General features: G+C 39.1%; 1 protein-coding gene across 1 annotated transcript in view; it reads right to left on the minus strand.

Moving 5' to 3' along the window:
- Positions 1 to 2,343: 2,343 nt before the first annotated feature.
- ATSTE24 (Peptidase family M48 family protein) overlaps positions 2,344 to 20,371 on the minus strand; it is a 63,156-nt gene continuing 45,128 nt past the window's right edge. The window contains exons 12-14 of the mRNA XM_087701002.1: positions 3,539 to 3,610; positions 3,267 to 3,332; positions 2,344 to 3,158 (exon numbers count right to left, since the gene is read on the minus strand). Of these exons, the coding sequence (XP_087557128.1) occupies positions 3,042 to 3,158; positions 3,267 to 3,332; positions 3,539 to 3,610 (255 nt within the window). The 3' untranslated portion in view covers positions 2,344 to 3,041. The remainder of the gene's footprint in view (positions 3,159 to 3,266; positions 3,333 to 3,538; positions 3,611 to 20,371) is intronic.

A 20,371-nucleotide genomic window follows, 5' to 3' on the forward strand; every position in this document is an offset into this window, starting at 1 on the left:
GTTGTAAAGAACACAATGTCTACTAGCTTCCAGTGGGTTCCTAATTGGACACCATGCGTCCCACATATCTTGTTGTTGAGCATCCACAAACAAATTCCAACAAATTCGAAAAAGACCTTAGATTATTACTTAAGTATTTGAGCTAGTCATCATAGCAAAAAGATACCACCAAACCATTGTTACCTCCAAACATAGATTCATCTTGGACTAATCATCTCAAAAATAAATAAACAAATTTATACATACGAAGAGAAAATCCATGGCTTCCAAGAAGGATAGGAGGCTAATAAAGCAACCTAAAAAGGCTGAGCCTTATCGAGAAAATAGAGTTTGGATTGCTACAAGGCAAGCCACCAATCCTAAATTGGCTCAATGTGTCAAATGTTGAGGTAAAGCCCAATAGCCACTAGCTACTAGCCGCGTGGGCACCCCTTGTATATGTACACATTTTACAATCATATACAAGTGAAAATAACAAAGAATAAGGATACCACTCATTTTGTACACACATAACTCTAGTATTCTTCTCTCTTAAACCCTCTTGTACTCCATAGCTTCTACCTCGCATCTCATCATTGCTTACCTCTCAATTGTTATATCAAAGCTACATTCAATGTTCATGGGAGCTTGTTCTTGGAGTAAGGAGCATGAGTGAAACTATCACAAAGATCGAAGATTTATCATTCTTCTTCTTTGTCATTGATGCTTGCAACCTGTACATTGATAAATGTATTATTCTCATTGGCCAATATCTAGATTTGAGTCAAGCAAGTGCTTAAGCCATTTAGGCTCAATTCGAAGCTATAGTAGCCCACTTTGGTAGTGATGTAGCGACCATTTGTTATGGTTGGGTCTAGAGCAAGATAGTTTGGGTTTGGATGCTTGGGAAGAGATCTTGATATGTAAATTTTAATGTATGCAACCACAAGGGTACTTAAGCATAGGGATAGCTTGTTTTTTGGAAACAAGGGGTCTACTTGGACCTAGCAAGGGGCTTGTTTTGCTTTTTTTGAAGGCGTCTACTTGTGTCTCGAATAGAGACATAGAAAGAGACTTGATGATTTGCCGAGCTAGTGATGTCTATGGGCTATGATACGAACACAAAGGCTCCAAGAAGTTATTTACGTTAAAATGACATGTCGTGATACATCTTCTTTAGTCAAGATGATCCCTAAATTTTTCCATTATCAAGAAGCTATGAAGCATCAATTTTATCATAGGAACCTTCAACCTCAAGGAGAGCATTAATCTCACTGAGAGCATTGACATCCATATTGACTCTTTAGGGCACCCATACATCTTGCTACTTCTTAATCCATTTTCTATTGGAAAGATGTATTGAATTCTTAGAGGCAAGACTTGGTCTAAAGACCCTATGGAGTAAGGCACCTTTGACATTCGCTTTCTAATAGTTCATTCAGCCTCACCAAGAAGCTTTTGAACTTTCTCTACCCTTTACTAGTGAGCCCTTGTTATCACATCAAACTTGTTTTTGTTTTGTCATGAAGGCACTACACTTCTTGTGACATGTCGACAGCTAAAAAGCTGTACTTTCAAAATAGCATTCCAGTTGACATCTAGTCATGTACTTAACAATCACACTTGCAATAATGTGGGCTTCTAAACATGATTTCCCGCATTGTGACAAGGTTTTTAACGGCTCACATTCCATTTCAAAGATTGTGAGAAGAATCTTAAGATATAATCTAAATATCAAAAAAATATGGAACCAAACTCGCCTTTGATATATTTACTAGCCTTCTCCTTAAAATCAGGTTTGTAGGCTTGACATTATGCCAACTCACTTTTGAATCAGATATCAATAGTAGTCATGTTCCACACCTACGATTGTCATATTTTCAATAGTGGGCTCTTCTCAAAGGAAAGCATTAAGACTCGTGAAATAGTACACTTAAATGACTTTCAAACTGATCGGCTGACTAAAGTGCCAAAGACAAGAAGCCATGCAAACTACCTGACCATGGTATGATTGCCCGTATACATGTAGACTACACAAACCTGACATCAGAGGGTGCCAGGGTGCCTAGAACTACTCTTGCTGAATGCTTTCTGCAAAAGCATAGTTGATTGTTGCTTGCCTTTCGGGTCAAAAACATGCCTCTATTTGGCACGTAAATCCGGATGTGGAAGTTGTAGGTTTCCTGATGAGCCACCTTGACCTTTCTTCTCCTTTATTGTTTTTTGTTGATTAAAAGAGATCTTTGAGTGCTTTATGTGCAAGGATCAAAGCAAAACCAGGGTTGTAGAAAGCAATAAAAGCCACAATGAGAACTGATGAAAGCTCCAATTATAATTTCACTAATTAACAACAAAGCCAATAGATTGCCTGGCCTTGCTAGTTTGTTAAAAGGATTAAATTTTCTAGACTAAAGCATCCCAGAAAGTTTGTGAATGTACCCAAATGACTTCAAATTTTGGCATCCTGCATAGAAAACGTTCTGCGACAAATTCATGGTTGAATTTATACCTTTTACTCGGTTGAATTTATGAAACCTCTATGCTTAGATTTTAATCGATGTCAGCACTATTTGATTTTGACAGTACATGTACCAAAATTACAACGTCATCTGCTTCAAATCTTCCCCAACAACTGTACAGCTAGAAAGACGAATGAAGCAGTATGTGTTGATTGTGGAGTGTCCTTTCTTGAAATGATGCTCCACCAAGCACATTATGCTCCTTTGCCCTCTTGAAGATGAGCTTTGATTCACAGACTCATTTAATTTCACAAAAAACTCAGCCATGACTTGGAATGGATGTCTAGCTGTTCTTTGTTGTGATCTGTCTGCAGCTAAGTTTATACTTCACTGTAACAAAAGGAAAACTAATACTGCCATGACCTCCAACCTCTGTTTGCTTTCTTTTCCTCTCTCAAGAAGGAACACAAGATGACCACTCACTCTTTTCTACTGCCACTCCCAAACACAGTAAAAAGGCTTGGATATGACACCAGCCAGCAATCTTTACTCTGATTCTGGACAAGAAACGTCAGTTGAGAACCTCACAAACTGCTGACAGGTTCAACTCTCTTTCTTCTCACCATCCTCCAATGCTGCTAAGCGCTCTACAAGAGGAGGGTGTGAGTAATGGTACGCAGAATACCATGGATCCGTATTCATTGCTGAAAGATTTTCCTCCTGTAAAGATCAGACAAGTTGAACCTTAAAATTAACTCCCGAGCCCTTCTTCTTGCATAATTATGAGGGCATGAAAAATATTATATTGTAATTAAGAGAGTGAAAGACCTGAAGCTTGATTAGCCCAGCACGGAGTAGAGCTGCATAGCCAAGCTTACTTGCAAAGGCATCTGCCTGCAGTAATCAAAATTCAAGGCCATGAGCAGAGAGCTCCATAGGAGCAGGCCAAGACTGTTTTGCTAGCAATTTTCAAGAATCCACTGTGGTTCATGCATTTCTAGCCCATATATACACTAATCACAAATACAGAACTGCACTGCTTAAATGATTGTAAATCAACTCAATCATTCTGCATACCCAATTTGTAGATTAGAGGTTACCTGAAATTCAAATGCTCGGCTAACTAGGTTTAGACCGAAGCTCACAAGATGATGAAGAGGCATTATGGTGTGCTGCAACAAGAAGGATGGTCAGTTACTAGATCTACGAAGAAGAGCACAAAAACCATACTAAGATGTCAGAAACTATGTTAACACTATTGATGCACATGCACTTTAAATCAGCTCAGAGAACCGCATTCAAATGCAACATCATCTTCACTCATGCAGCATTGCAAATTCTAACTGAAAAGGTCCTGGGTGTGTCCGCCTAGACTGTTCATATGTCACATGATGGTTCATCTGGTTGGTTCGAAACAGGAGGCCTCAAATTTGTAATTAACTTTAACAGAGTGCAAACATATGTCCTCTCAAATAACAGCTGACTGATTGCGTTAACAACGTCCAAAACAACATGCAGGAATAAACTCTCCAACTCCAAATGATTTTACTGCTCAGGTGCAAACCCAATAGTAAACAATCTAGATTCGCACAGCCCACTTGTTTATGCTATCGTCTAAGCATGCCTTGCACTAATTCCAGCAACTTCATAACTCTACAAGTAGCATATATATAGAAATTCAAACATCTTGTACTTTATACATTCAGCTCATACATTCCTTCCGACCTAATTAAAACTCGCCATAGCAAGACTGCTAACCATTTTCTGCCTATGACAAGTTTATACAGCATTAGGAGGCCAACAAAGAAAGGTCCAAAAGAGGTTCCAACCAGAGGCCAGTACTCCTCAACATCTGTTTTTTATGAGAAAAGACAATACATTCCAATCCCTTAGCCATGATATTTACTAAAGTAATACAACCCGTATACTTGACAAATCCATAAGCATAGAGAAGTTGGTCACTCAGGGACAGTCTACTTCATGCACTCAAAACTCCCACTAATCTCTTCCAACATTCTCTTCAAAGCATGATTATCTCTATCTAGATACTTGTAACTCGGAGGGTCAAGACTCTAGTATCTTGCTGCTCTGTAGCTTCATTGTATCTTGCAATCCATAAATACCAGCTAAAATTGAGCTCCCACTTGCAAGTGTGTCCTGCACTGAACTCCCTCGTCTGTCTGTAGCCACAAGTCACTTTCGTTGAGTGCCTTGGAAGACCAGCTGGAGATTTCCTCCATACCCCTTGGGCTTTCAAACAAATATTAATACAACACCTTTGAATCCCCTCTTATCACCTACACATCTAAGGATGCAAAGATTACTTTGCCTAAGCCACGTAAAAGAAAAAGTACTCTCTTCCTGAACTTGAAATCCCCCTGTGGCCTCCTCTGAAGGTATATCAGAAAAGACTTGCAAATGTGGTGTCCTCCTCCCAAAGGATACAGGTGCTGGACGTTCCCCTGTAGCCTCCTCCAAAAGTATATCAGAAAAGACTGGGAGTTGTGATATCTGTCCCATGTCATGTTGGTGTTTGGAGTTTCCTTAAACTTGCTCATCTGGAACATCTTTCTGCTTAATTTGTTTGTCCACAGAAAAAAGGAAAAGTCTGGAACCTGTCCTGAAAGGGGTCCCTTCACATCTGAACCCCAATCAAGTAAGAGTCTCCTCTATCAAACCCAGAAGTCCCCATCACATGTATGCATATTTAGTTGAATCTTGATCACTGTGCAACTTCCAATCAAAATGGATAACAGCCCTGATTCTTTGGCAAGGGCAGCATACATGCTCTGTGAAACCAGCCTCCTGACATAGATTTGTCATTCTTCAGCTGAAAAATAAAAGAACCCCTGACAGCTCTTGACCATCCCCAAGAAAAGGAAAATCTCCTCTGGAAACAAGTCTACTCAAGCCTATAATGGTATCGATGCCTGTTCTTCAATCCTCTGGAAAACCCTCATAAACACACTGCATAATCAACTACCAATATCTCTCTGAAATAGTTTTTGGTATGGAAATCCCTTTCAGGGCTGCTTAGTACAATAGATTTTTTCTCTCCTCTGAAAAATAGAGACAATATTTCTCTAAAGGGTCTTGTACTGATATTATTGTATCCAGATATATTGTTCTCATTTCCGATTCACCAGAAGGATTACAGTGCCACCAAGATGCTCTGCATGCCTTTTGTAGAAATAGACCTCGCAGTGAACCTTGCGAAGACCAAAACCATGTTCTCCAACACTTCAACAACATAGTTGACTATATCCATGTACCAATTCACATTTGGAGGAGACATAGTAGAGCACGTGAGGGAGTATGTTTGTCTAAGAATCACCTTCTCTGGCCCATGATTTTCATTGAGGGGGGCACTAGATGCCCATTTGGCATAAGACTATGCAGCACTAGGGACATTGAGTCAATGTGCTCGACACTCGAGAGTCAATGTGCTCATATACAGTTCTAGAAGTCTTGAACCAAACAACGGTCATTTGAACCCTAGTCACACCTATACTACTACATGGAGCAAAGATATGGGGATGCAACTTGTACCACACACACCTAAGCCCACTTACTGATCAAACTGGAATAGATAGAGATTATTATGATGGTTGGGATAGCATGGAGAGGCCATTAATAATGATGATAGCACATATGATTTGCAAGGTAAGCCCTCCACTCCACATCCCATCATCAAAGCAAAGTTTATGCATTGATAAAAGGCCATGTCACAATTGACTGAAATCACAGCACGGCACAATTGACTGAAAATGCAGCTATAGCTTATGTAGTGATGAAAGGCCATAGGCCATGTCATACGATTTAGGGGTAGCAAATATGCTTCACAAGACAATGCTGAAAATAAGGGCAGCGAGACCAAATTTTTGGGCAACAAGTTTAAATTCTCAAAAAAGGGTAAACAAGCTGAAAATCGATCTAAGTCATTATTTCAAAAAGGCAGAGAAGGCAAAAGGTCATTTGCTAGTGCTAAGAAATCTACTAAAAAGAAGGCATTGTATGATGCAAAGAAATGCTTTGTTTGTGAACAAGAGGGGCATATAGCACATGAATGCCCAAATCATAAGTCTAAAAACCATGCATATGACAATAAGGATAAAAAAGGCAAGAAACATAAGACTTCAAGCCATGATCTTGTTGGTGAGCAACAAAACACAAATGCTTCAGTGCTATTTTGTGCATGGGGCAAAGTGAGGGATCAGCATGCTTTAGTTTTCTTCAATGCAAGTGAACATGCAACTTCATTTCTCTAGAATTAGCCACCAAATTTCGAAAGCTCCGTAATCATTTGCAATCATATGTGGACAAGGACGATTTCCACATTACGCCATTGAAGGGCTATGATGTATTATTGGGTATTTCGTGGTGTCGTAGAGTGCATGCTATGATGTATATAATAGGAAAATCACTCTCACTTACAAAGGACACATGTTCTTATGTAAAGTTAAAAGGGAGAGTCAATTGCTCGTGTTTCTCCTTCAACAATTCCTTTGGTAATGAAAAATCATTTTTCTGCGTACTTGGTTTTTGCAAAAGAGGTTAGTAAAGATCATGCTAACTCTAATGTTTCAATGCTGAATAATGAGTGGACAAGATTCTAAACTGGATTCCAAGATTGTTTTTTAACTCCTTACCTAGAGAATTACTACTTGAAAAGTCAAAGAATCATTCTATTGACCTAGTGTCTAGTAGTATGCCTCCAAAATAAGCCACTCTATGGAGTGAATACTGCCCAAAAATAGAAAATAATGAGTCAAGTTAATAAGCTTTTGGAGATGGATTGATTCTACCCAGTTCATCACTTGCTCACCTATACTCTTTGTGCACAAAAAGGATTGTTCATAGTGAATGTGTATTAATTATCACACCTTAAACAAAAACACCATCAAAAATAGATTCCTTATACCAAGGATTGATGATATCCTTGAAAAATTAAAGAGGGAAGTGCAATCTTTAGCAAGACAGACCTTAAAATGGGTATCATCAAATACATGTAAAGCTAGAAGATGTGCAAAGACAACTTTTAGGACCACTTTTGGATTATATGAGTACTTGGTTATATCATTTGGGCTTACAAATGCAACTATGATATTTAATCGAATGATGGGTTGAATTTTTTGACCCTACAGGTCTTTCATTGGCACATTCTTTGATGGCATCATAGTCTACTCAAAGAATGAGGCAGAACATCAGTTGCCTTTGATTGCTTTGTTTGAGAAACTCAAAAAACACAAGCTAGTTATTAATGCAAACAACAGTGAATTCTTTATGTTAGAGCTTCACTTATTAGGGCATATTGTCTCAAAAGATGGTGTTAGAATGGAACCTTCAAAAGTGGGAGCCATATGCAACTAGCCTCATTTGAGAACCTTGCATGATGTACACAGCTTTTTGGGGCTGTGTTCATACCATAGAAGGTTCATATACCACTTTGCTGAATTTGCTTCAGCCCTTCATGCATTATGGAAGAAGGGAGTTCCATTCACATGGGCCGATAAGCAAATTGCAGCATTCACATGGGCTGATAAGCAAATTGCAGCATTCAATAAGCTGAAAGAAAAGCTTACTTCAGATCTAATGTTGATCTTGCTAGATCTCTGAAAAGCTTTCATCGTTTACTGTGATGCACATGGAAACAGCATTGGTGCAGCTCTAATGCAAGAAGGCCATGTTGTGACATATGAGAATAGAACAAGGTGCTAAGAAAAATTTGCAGATTTATGAGAAATAGTTGCTTGTTGTAATTCATGCTCTTTCTACATGGAAACATTGATGCTAGTGGTTGATTTTGTTGTACAAACAAATCATCAAACTCTACGATATTTTCTTACTCAGACTAAGTTGTCTAAGAACATATGGGATGAGCCAACTTTTTATCCATGTTTCAGTTTCATATAGTGCACATGGAGGGTAAAAAGAATGTTGCGGCCGGTGCATCATCTAGGAAACCATTGGATTCGGCAACGTTTGTAGCATGTCATTATGAATTAAATGAGATGAAGACAATATGCAGAGGAAGAGAACTTTGCAAGAGTTTATTATCTTTTATCAGATGGTTAGCACCACGAGCATTATGCTCCTAGACAGGGCTTTCTTATGATGCATGGACGATTTTGTGTTACAAAACAATTAAGAACCAAGGTTATGGTTGAAATTCATGCACCTCCATATACACGGCATCATGGCATCAATGCTACAGTGAAAGCAATTGAGACTTCCTTATATTGGCCAGCTTTGAGACATGATGTGGATCACTTTATATGCACATACATTGTATATCAAAAGATCTAGTTTCACTAACAAAAGGCATCAAGTTAATTACAAACCTTGACTATTCTTGATAGACCGTGGGACGACATAGCCACAGATTTTATTTATAATCTTCTTAGGACACCTGCAAGGAATGATGGTATATGGACCATTATTTGCAGGTTTAGCAAACAAGCTCATTTCATTCCAATAAGGAAAAAGATAACTAAAGATCACATAGTAAAACTGTTCACGTAGAACATCTTTAAATATCATGGTATGTCAAAGTCTATTGTGAGAGAATAATCCTTGCACGACCCCTCTCTTTTGGAGAGGCATTTTTGAGAATATGGATATGACCCTAAAGTTTTCGTCTTCTTTTCATCCATGGACGAATAGGCTATTTGAATAGCAAAATGATCCTGTCTTAGATCTTTTGAAATGCTATGTGTCTAAGCATCAAACCAAATGGGAACAGTTTTTGCCTCTTGTGGAATATACTTATAACAATACAGTGCACAATTCCAACGGTAAGGCACTGTTTGAGATTGTGGAAAGGGGGAAGAAAGTCCCACTCATTTTGCATACAAAGGATAAGATTTTTAAGACGATAAGTATGTTGAGAGTATGAATGAAGCTTATGCTAAAGTAAAGATAGTTCTCCAAAAGACTCAAGAAAAGCAAAAAAAAGCAATAGACCATCACCACAAAGCTTTGGTATTTGTAGAGGGTGATTGGTTCTTATTACACTTTGGAAATGCCAAGTCAAACAAAATGAAAGGTAAAGAGCACATTTTCCCTAAACTCGACCTGAACTATTATGGGCCTTTCCAAGTATTGCAAAGGATCAATGAGGTAGCTTACAAGTTGAAGCTATCTGACATAGTACGGGGGAGTTTCGGAAACGGGGAAATCAGAAACGGAAAAAACCGGAGTTTCAAAGTTTCGGTCAAATTTTAAAAACGGGGAAACGGCGTTTTGAATTATACACTAAAAAAGATACAATATTATGTGGATATGTAAATATATCAATGCCTACAACAATATGTACCCAAATTTGATACAAAACTTTGAGTCTTTATGTCATATGATTGAAATCATGACTCATTACACATTTCACGAGTCATGACTCACGACTCACGAGTGAAGATTGAGGAGTCAAGACTGAGGACTCAATGGTTGAAACTTAAGACAGCTTAACACAATCAAGACTCAATTTTCAAAACTTAAGGCAACAAAATAAATTAGAATTTATGACTCATGTGATATGAATAATCTATAATCTAAAGAGCAGTGAAGACTGACATCAAGAACAATGGAATAGGAATCAAGATGCATAATAAGTGGGATCAAGATACAACGATAATGACTATCTTATGTGAATAATCTGTCAAAACTCCAAAGTCCAGCGAGACTATAAGTATCAACATCAATGAACAACTGGCAACTCTAGTCTAAACTCTGCAATGCTAAACTAGCTCCTGTATATCACGAGTCATGACTCATGACTCATCCAGACTCTGAGGATCTATGCACCATCTCCTCGTCCGACTCCGAGGACCCTGATCGAGAAGTTGATGAAGCAGCCTCAACCTCATTCTCAAACTCTGGCTCTGACTCTGTCTGTGATGCATGACTACATGTGGCCCTCACTCTAACTCTCCTCTGTGCACGAGTCTCATCCACCAGTGTCGATAGCTCCTCATAGAGCATGGAGTAGATATCTCGCTCCTCCTGTGCTATGTGCGGAATGTCACGCACCTTCTCTATATCAATCTTGTCAACATTCATCTGTAAAGGTGAACGAGACAAAGATATATCATATGAGAGGAGATTCAATATGTTTCATGTTCGTACATATCAGAATTTACAATCCAACTTCCACGCAAATTAGTAATGTCAAGTGTCAAGGACTCAAGGTTAAAAAGTTAATTATACATAATACTAATCATTACCAATTTACCTGTGAAGGCTCAGGGGACAGAGCGGTCCTCTCAAGAAGCTAGAGATTGCAATGGCAAAACACTAAATGCTCTAGCTAGGCAGTTGTGAGCTTGTTTCTCTTTTTGGTGTGGAAGAGAGCCTATGTGCTCCAGTTCCTCTCAGCAAGCCCGCAACTATAATCTTGCGAGAGGACCCGAATGGCAATGGGTTTCTATTTAAATTTAAAAGATTGAGGTTAAGTAATTGCCAATTGCTAATATGCATGCCGCAAAATCAACATTTGAGTGGGGAATAGATTATAGAACTTGCTACCTAGGTTGCATAATACATTAGATAATCAAGATTCAAAATATAAAAGTCACCAGTCACATACCAAAGTAGAAGCACAATTGCTATATTTCTCCTACCAAGAGACAGGCTAAAGCTGTGTCTCTCGAAGCTTAGCTGTGGGTCGGCCAAAATAAAAAAAATGATTGCAGAATGTCAACAAATCATCCTCTACTATTCTAATCATATTTAAATTATCCCTTATGAGGTGTCTCATATACTCTATGAAGCCCTCTAACTCCTCGCTAGTATAATGCTCCTCGCTATGCCAAAGGGGATGCAAGATATGTGCGACAGCATGGATTAGTTTATGGAACCAATCCCATTGTGCATTTCACACTGCACGAATCTCATTAACCCTATAGATAAAATAAATTAAAAACTTAGAAGTAAGAATAATGATCAACCATCAAGAAGTTGTTAATACCAAATAATTATATGTGTAAAAGTTAATCAAAAACTTATTTGTCTTGGAGCAAAAAGCTGTTGCAAAGCAAGGCCTCGCCAATTTTATCCATATACTCATATAGAAACCCCAAAGTACTTCCCTCCATATTAGTGATGCGCAATACAATGTAAATAAAAGTGAGACTTTTCACCAATGCCTCTACCTCAATCCACCAACTCTCATTTAAAATATTGTGCCTAAAAACAAGAGGCTTTTAAGAGACTCTCTCACTCCATGTGAGCTATTTCTGCAATGCAACGATCCGTATCAAATTTGGATGGACCTGTATCAATCTCTCCAATACAATAAACATATAAGCAAATCTAGTGGTGGAGGGCTTGAATAGCTCAAGTGTGCTATTGGCTCGAAACATACTTGTGACGGATGGCCTCTTCTTCACAAATCTTACCATGCTTGTTGCCATCTTGAAAATGTCATTCACCCAAGATATTTCCCTTACATCTTCAATAAGCAAGTCAAGGCAATGGGATACACATGGAGTCCATACTCTGCTAGGAAACTCCTCCTCAAGCATACGTCCCATAGACACACAATTGCTTCCATTATCTGTCACTACTTGCACCACCTATTCCGTGGGACCTATGCTAGGAAACTCCTCCTCAAGCATACGTCCCATAGACACACAATTGCTTCCATTATTTGTCACCACCTACACCACATTTTGGACTTGTACGTCCATGATGACATGTCGCATGTGCTCCCAAATGAAAGCTCCTGTGATAGTAAAACCTGAAGCAGAGGCATTAATGGGCTTAATAAACATGGTGCCTTTACATGAAGACACCAAAACATTGTGAACACTCCTTCGACATATATCTAACTATCCATCGCATAATATTGTGCATCCATATTTTATCCATGTCTCCTTCAAGGACTCCAATTGAGTCTCTATGGATGCTTTCTCCTTTTAAAGCTCTCGTGTGCATAATGCATCTGCAGATGGGCCTTCCCACTCACACCCTATACGGCTTACTGTCATAATTGTCTTCTTCCATTGATGTGTAGTGGCCACATTAAAAGGGATAACACACCAAATAAATAAGCGTATGAGTTTCCTAGTTGCCTCTGCATTTGCTTACCTTTGAAGTCCTGCATGGACGCTTTTACCATCCAAGGAGCCCTTTTGCCCATCACCACTAGAAAATAGCAATGGGGTCCTTTTTGCACTTAGATCCAATACAAATATGAATGTACTTCTTTTTTATGGGCCACTAGCACCTCCAATTTGACTAGCGCCACTAGACCCACTAGCCTCTCTTTGCCCCACTTATCCTTCATTAGCCCAATGTGGTGTTGGATGAGAGGATTCATCCTCTTCTAGCTCAATACCCATATGCTTTTGACGCCAAAGATGGAGACTTACTATTGCTTCTGTCAATACATTGCGCAAGGACTGATGTCTTTGTTGGAAACGCATGTCAAGTGGTCTTTCACGTGCGTTACAGTCCCCCATTTCTCCAATTCACAATAGCTGCACCGCAACTTCTTTGATCCGCCGGAGCCCTCGTATCCCTAGATTGGAGTGACATGCCTCTAATATGGGTTTGGTGCCATGATATGATTAGCCTTTAAGACCTAGATAATGGATTAAAGGAGAAAGAGAAAAAGAAGAAGAAGGAGGAGAAGAAGAATGAAGAATGAAGAAAAAAGAAGAAGAAGAAAAGGAAGAAAAAGAAGAAGAAAAAATGAGAAAAAAGGAGAAGAAAAAGGAGAAGAAGAAAGAAGAAATAAGGAGGAGGAGGAGGAGAAGGAGAAGAAGAGAAAGAGGAGGAGGAAAAGAAAGAGGAGACGGGAGCTGGAGGTCCGAGAAGGAGGAGGCGAGACCTGCTGGAGTGTGCCACGCACGCGAGTCGGGAAGGAGAACACCTAGAATCGCAATCTGGCGCAGGATAACCAGCTCCGAAACGGACCGCAACAGCGTTTCGGGATACTAAGCTACATGATCATTTGTAGATTCATCATGCTTTTCATGTGAGTCCTGTAAGGCATTTCCATGGTGATGTGTCTGAGGATATCAATGATGAGATGTAGCTAGAGATTAAGAAAACTTGATAAGATCTTGGATCCTGAGTAGACATCGGCACATGAGAAAAACAAGGTCAAGGATAAAGCCTCCCATCACTATTTCATGAACTTTGAAAACTATGCATCACTTGAAGCAAAATGGATAGTGAAGCATAACTTGATAGAATTAACTCATGTGTTACAACTTTACCTTGATGCTTTTCCAACATTAGTTTGAGCTCAATCAAGCTCAACAAAGTGCAAAATTACAGCATTTGCACGATGCTTGAGAGGAGTAGTGTTGCTTCTATTTCCTTGATACAAATATGTTCACATATCTAGAGACTATTTGGAGATCTTTCAAATACCATACTAATACTTTTATGATATGTTAGGTTAGGGTCCAGCAAACCGCACACACATGCACTCACAGTAAAAAAGTGAACAACAAGAGAGAAGAGTCATGGAATGTCACGTCCATGTGCGAGTATGATTTGAAAGTATAATCCCTAAGGTACTAAGTGCCACACCCACTAATGGGTATCCACATAGGGAAAAAACCCTTCTCCAGCTAGAAGGTAAAAGCACCCATGGATACAGGAGCATTCATACGAGAACTTGGAAGAGATGCAATTAAGTGTAACAAACCCCCCTCAAGCGAATGATATGAATGTATACAAGGAATAGGCAAATCAATCTCCAAATGGTATCAAGCCTAGAGCGTTACGAAAGGCTTCAATCTTCTCTCTAGAGAGAGCTTTCATAAACACATTTGCCAAGTTGTCCTGTGTAGGGATATAAACCAAGTCAATCTCCCCCAAACGGAACCTCTCTTTGACATAATGATAATGCACCTCGATGTGCTTAGTCCAAGTATGAAAAATTTCATTCCTCACAACTGCCATGGCACTTTGACTATCAGTATATATAGGAGTGGGTGACTATAATCCCACATGAAGATCGACCAAAAGGTGTCTAAGCCATATACATTTCAATGTAGCTATAAATGCCGCCCTACACCTAGATGTGGGCACTATAGATTGCCTCTTGCTCAACCAAGAAATACAAGTATCACCAAGCATGAAACAATTACCAGTAGTGGACACTTGTATAAAAACAACCAGCCCAATCATTGTATATGAATACATCCAAGTAAAGAGAAGTACCTTTAGGATAAAAAAGATCCAATGTCTAAGTGCCTTTGAGATAACGAAAGACACATTTAACTGCTTGCCAATGTGTAGCACCAAGGCTGTGCAGAAAGCATGCCAATTGAGAGATCCCAAATTGAATATCCAACCGTGTATTACACAAATATATTGAACAACCAGAACAACCCACTAATAAAGAAAAGCATCAAATGAATCTCCTACATCCTCAAGTGTAAACCTATTTGTTTGTCTCAACTAGAATAGAGATAGGCTTGTAATCTTACATCTGAAAACGCTCAAGAAGCTGCCCAATGTACTTAATTGTTCAAAAATAATGCTCCCCTCAACTACAGTAAACTGTATGCCAAGATAGTAGTGCAAGCGGCCAAGATCTGTCACATCAAAAGCATGCTACAATTCAACTGATAAGACTGAAATATGTGCTTCATGAGGTTCAATCAACAACATGTAATCCACATAAAAAGAGAATCAAGAGACTATCCCCATCTTTGTGGACTTTAGTGTGCTTGCAATGTGTGAGTTACTCAAGCCAAGAGCAATCAAGTACGCATGTATCTTTTCATATCATGCCCTAGGTGCTTGCTTTAAACCATAGAGGGCCTTATGCAAGTAGTACACTTTGTTGCTTTTATGGCTCTTTCTGAACAAATCCAAGAGGTTGTATAACATAAACCTCCTCGTGAAGATTACCATTCAGAAAAGCAGTCTTCATATCCAACTAATACACATACCAGTCATAATGAGCAACCAAAGTGATGAAACCGCGAATGGTGCTCATATGTGAAGTGGAGGCAAGCATCTCCTCATAGTCAATCCCATGCTGTTAGACATATCCTAAGGCGTGCCTTGTAACGATCAATGCTACCATCATATCTACATTTTAATTTGTAAACCCACTTTGTGACCATAGCACACTTGTCAACAAGCAAATTACAGAACTCCCATGTGCCATTTTTATGAATAGAGTCTATTTTTTATTACATAGCTTCAATCCAATGTTCATTCTACAAAGCATCATGTAAAGAGAGAGGTTTCTCATTGCATGCAATAGCTACGAGTGTGTGCACAACCAAGTTACCCTGTGCATGGTGAGTAGTTGCTCTAGTTCTAGCGGGAAATGAAACAAGCTATTTGTTGTCTCGTAATGTATCTAACTACCATCTAGGGACTATTTTAACTTCTCGAATAGCAGCCCTCTCATTGGCCACTTCATCATCAGCAATGCCTTGATCAATGGCTGAAAATCAAGTTGTTGTTCAACATGTGTTTGCTACAGATTTTGCTGCTGTAAACCTTCAATAGATTGCTGAAATTGACCAAAATCGAGTGCATTTTGCTGAAACAATAGCAACAAATTGTCGAACATGTCCATAGACCCCACATTGGACCGATTTTTGCAATCCATGAAGGGCTCACCAGCATGTTTAGCGAATATCACATCTCTACTAACAAAAATCTTGTTCATGGAGGGCTGGTACAAGCGGTACCATTTAATTTTTGCACCGTAACCAATAAAAATGAATTTGACAGCCTTATCTTGCAATTTCTCTTCGTGCTTCTCGCACCAAAGCATATGCCAAACAACCAAAGATACAAATTTGTGACACCACTCATTTCCAGCCATTCCAAGTCTCGTAAGATGTACATTCAGCCACTGCTTTGGTAGGGCTGCCATTCAGTATATATGCTGCGCGCATTATAGCATCAAGCCAAAACTTTGGGGGCAGCTTATTATGTAACAACATACAACGTGTCATTTCCATCAAAGTGAGATTTTTTCTTCCAACCACACCGTTTTGTTGAGATGTCTAAGGCGTAGTACAGTAATATATAATGCCCCTTTCAATTAAAAACAAGTTGAACTCTCATAACATGAATTCTTCCCCTCAATCGATATGTAGTGTAATCATCTTGCATCCACTACCATTTTCACAAGGCCAAGCAGGCTTTTAAGCATGCAAACACTTGCGATTAATGCCTAAAAGCATATGCCCAACAATGACAAGTCATATCATCAATGACGGTAACAAACTACAAGTATCCTCCAACGGATTTGATACACATGGGTCCACAAACATCACATGCACAAGCTGTAATTTCTGATCAGCATGCATAGATCCACCTTTGGAAACCGAAGCACAATACATTTTAGCAAGTACGCAAGTTTCACATACATTGTGAGTACATGCTTTTAAAGAAGGGAGATCAAGCACCATATTTTTGCTTTTTAGGCGAAGCAAACTGCCATAATTAAGATGACTAAATCGAGCATGCCATAACTCCATGTCATCCAAAGTTGTCGCATCAACCTATAATACATCCTCAGATACTCTCCTCTCACATAAGTCAAGCTAATAGAGTCGATTGTACAATGTACCAATGACAATGAGGGCATCCCCATCACTACACTCATAGACACTATATCGATCCATGTGGAATTTAATCAAAAAACTAAAACATGCAATGTGCTGAAACTGAAAACACATTTTTCTTTATACCTGATACGTATAAGACCTTTTCAAGCACGATAGTTTCCCCATCTTTTGCAATAATGGAAATTTGACCAATAACTTGAATTGCATGTGAAGCATTATTTGGACACAGAACGGATCCCCGCCCTTTTGTACATTTGCATATTATACGCAAATGGACATTTTGTACTTGGAAGCCCCTCTTAAAATACAATGTGCTGCAATTTTTAGCCACTGAAAGACCATGTTCATATAAAGAAGGATGGTACAAACAGTGCATGATAAAAGCATAAGTCTGACCAACGTCCAAGCTTCCTAAATGTACGGTTGCATCCTTCATACTTGTTGAGATTTTAGTAACACTCATGCCCAATTATTTCCTCTTTTCACTTGCCATCCACTTTCTACATTCTTCAATAACATGCCCTCTTTTTCTTAACACCGTCATCCTTGGTGCTTGAGAAGTCCATGGAAAAAGGAGATTTGCCTTTACACACTGAGTTTGAGGGGTGCCATGACTTCCCTTTGCTTCAATGGCTAGCTACAAATGGTGGATTGTCCATACTAATATTACAACAATTCACCTTGATTGCTCTGCTTGCAATAGCAATGACACCAATGCATCAAATGTGTATATCTCGGCATCTCCTTTTCCAAGTAAGCAAAGTGTAGTAGTAAAACTCTAATAAGCATCAAGTAGATTAGTCAATACTATAAATACAAGAGAGGCATTGGAAATTATTTCATCAATATCTACAAGTTGCTCTATGATGTATTTGATACATGTAATGTATACATCCACAGAATCGCCCTCTATCATGTGCTACACCTCACGCTACTCACACAAATAGGCCACACAAGCCTCATTGCGCACCTAATACAACAAAGCAAGCTTATCCCAAGCATCCTTGGCCATTGTGCAAGACAAAATATGCGGGATAACCTGTCTCTTGCACGAGAGTGCAATCAAAGCATGATTGTCTAGGCATCAAGCCCATCTCATCTCAATCGATCTACAATGGGATATGCAGGAGTTGAAGTGGAAGATCCACTAGTGACAAAGGATGAGCTAGAAGAACCTATAGCATTTTGTGTAGCCATGCTTACATGCCTAACCTCTGAACCACATACATAACCCCAAAGCTGCTTGGCAACAAGAACCTGCTTTATCATGTATGCCCATATGGGATAATTAGTGCCGTCCAATTTGTCAATGTACCCAAACATATTGAGCAAATCATTTTGCCTTGCCTTTACATGCTGCAAGTTTCTGATTTTTGTAACCAACTACCATCCAAAGTGCAAATGCAGAGGCAACACAATTAAAACAAAGAAAATGTAAAAAGCTTACAATTTCTAGCAAAATTGATGATGGCGATGAAGAATTTGTAGCTAAAACAACTCCAATGTGCATGAATTTAATGTAAAAGATATAATTGGCCTAAATGTCAATGAATTAAGTAAAATTTTGCAAAAGCCCCAAATTTAATTGCTGGAATTTTGTGAAATATGAGCTTGAATGTGAAAAGCCCCAAATTTTTGGTGCGTAATCAAGCAATTTCTTAGCATCAAATGCAACATCCCCAAAATTTTGGTGAAATTTGGGGTTTTTAGACAAAACCCCCAAAATTTTTAAACAAATTAGGACGAAATTGATGCCTCCTGCAAAAAGCCCAAAATTTTGTGCCTAGATGGGAGCTGCACATGAACAATCATCAATGGAGATGAAGTAATTGATGATAAGGTGTGAAATTGACAAAAAATTATGTCGAGTAGTATCATTGATTAAAACAACACGTGCAAATTAAATCAGCCCTTGGCAGGGGATAGCATGACGAGAAACATGTATCGATGTGGAGATAAGAAAGCTTGCGTTACCACAAAGCTATCAAGTATGTCGGGGGCAATGTGAGTCGTATCGTATGGTGCACCGTTTGTCTGACAAGACTCTCAAGTAGCGTGATTGGGCAAGGGCTAGAGGGACTAGTTGGAATGAGCCACTCTTGGCATGGAGATTCCATATATAGCAAGGTATACTGTTGTTTTTTAACCAAATATCAAAAAAGCAAGTTATGACAACACTACAAGCTAAGATCTTGTCACGAGAACATGAAATTTTAAGATGCTTTAATATTTCTAATAACATTTCATTAAGTTACTAATCAAATGTGCAATGTTTTTTAGCACATATAATGCACATGGCAATTATTTCATGGTAACAAGCCAAGGACCTTGAGGGTGTTGAAGGCAAAAGTTGTGATAAGTTATGCCAGCTAGGCTTTGGTGGTCAATTGGTATCAGTTTTGACCTTATGACAATTGTTTGGCTAAGAAGTCTAAGGGGTCAATAAAGGTTAAGGATCACTCCATGTTATAAATGGCCTAGCCAATTTAATTATTAATGGGCACATTAATTTTGGGCAGGGCAAAAGGCTTAAAATAAAATTTTAGAAATATTTAATTCTGAGTATTTATTATGGCTGGATAATGCTGAAAAATGGGTTTAGAAAATTGACACAAATACCAATGCAAACTAAGAAAACGTTTTTGGGCCTGGTTTCAACCAATCAAATCAATTTACAGTCGAGGGGGGTGGGGGGGGGGAGAGAGAGAGAGAGAGAGAGAGAGTCTACAGCCAGGAGGTTTCAACCAATCAAATCAATTTACAGTCGAGGGGGGTGGGGGAGAGAGAGAGAGAGAGAGAGAGTCTACAGCCAGGAGGCTAGGAGCAACAAGTTACAGTAATTATGGGATCAAAAGCTACTAGCAACAGCAAATTAGAGGGCTCCAAGCGACATGCGATAGCATTAAATGTTGATTGGTGCAAGCTGCAAGCAAATTCTACAGGTTCTTCCTAGTCTGGGACCTTGGATATTTCAGTCATGACTTGGTGGCTAAGGCCTTCATATTCCTTTCAGCATGGAGCCATGGAGGTTGTGGTTTCTCTCCCGAGGTTGAGTTTCGGATACTACTAGTTCACCATGTCTATTGTTTTTCACTATAGGTCACCTTAAAGGTGGCATGTTGGGATCTCGGGGTGTATCTTTCCCCCCCCCCCCTCTCTCTCTCTCTCTCTCTCTCTCTCTCTCTCTCTCTCTCCGCCTTATGGCTCCCTTTTGGGCTTGAGAGGGGGTGTTGAGAAACCATTCATTAACTACATTTCTTTTTGTTAATTCATTCCAATTTTGCACTTACAAATTCAAAAAGAATTGGGCACCCACATTTTGAGGTGCCAATCAAGATTGCCTATGCCTATAAATAGGGCATTGACTCCCCTCATTCA

Source organism: Lygodium microphyllum, chromosome 19 (assembly GCF_053477565.2).
Source record: "Lygodium microphyllum isolate KBCC chromosome 19, Lygodium_microphyllum_v1.1.10, whole genome shotgun sequence".
NCBI lineage: Eukaryota > Viridiplantae > Streptophyta > Polypodiopsida > Schizaeales > Lygodiaceae > Lygodium > Lygodium microphyllum.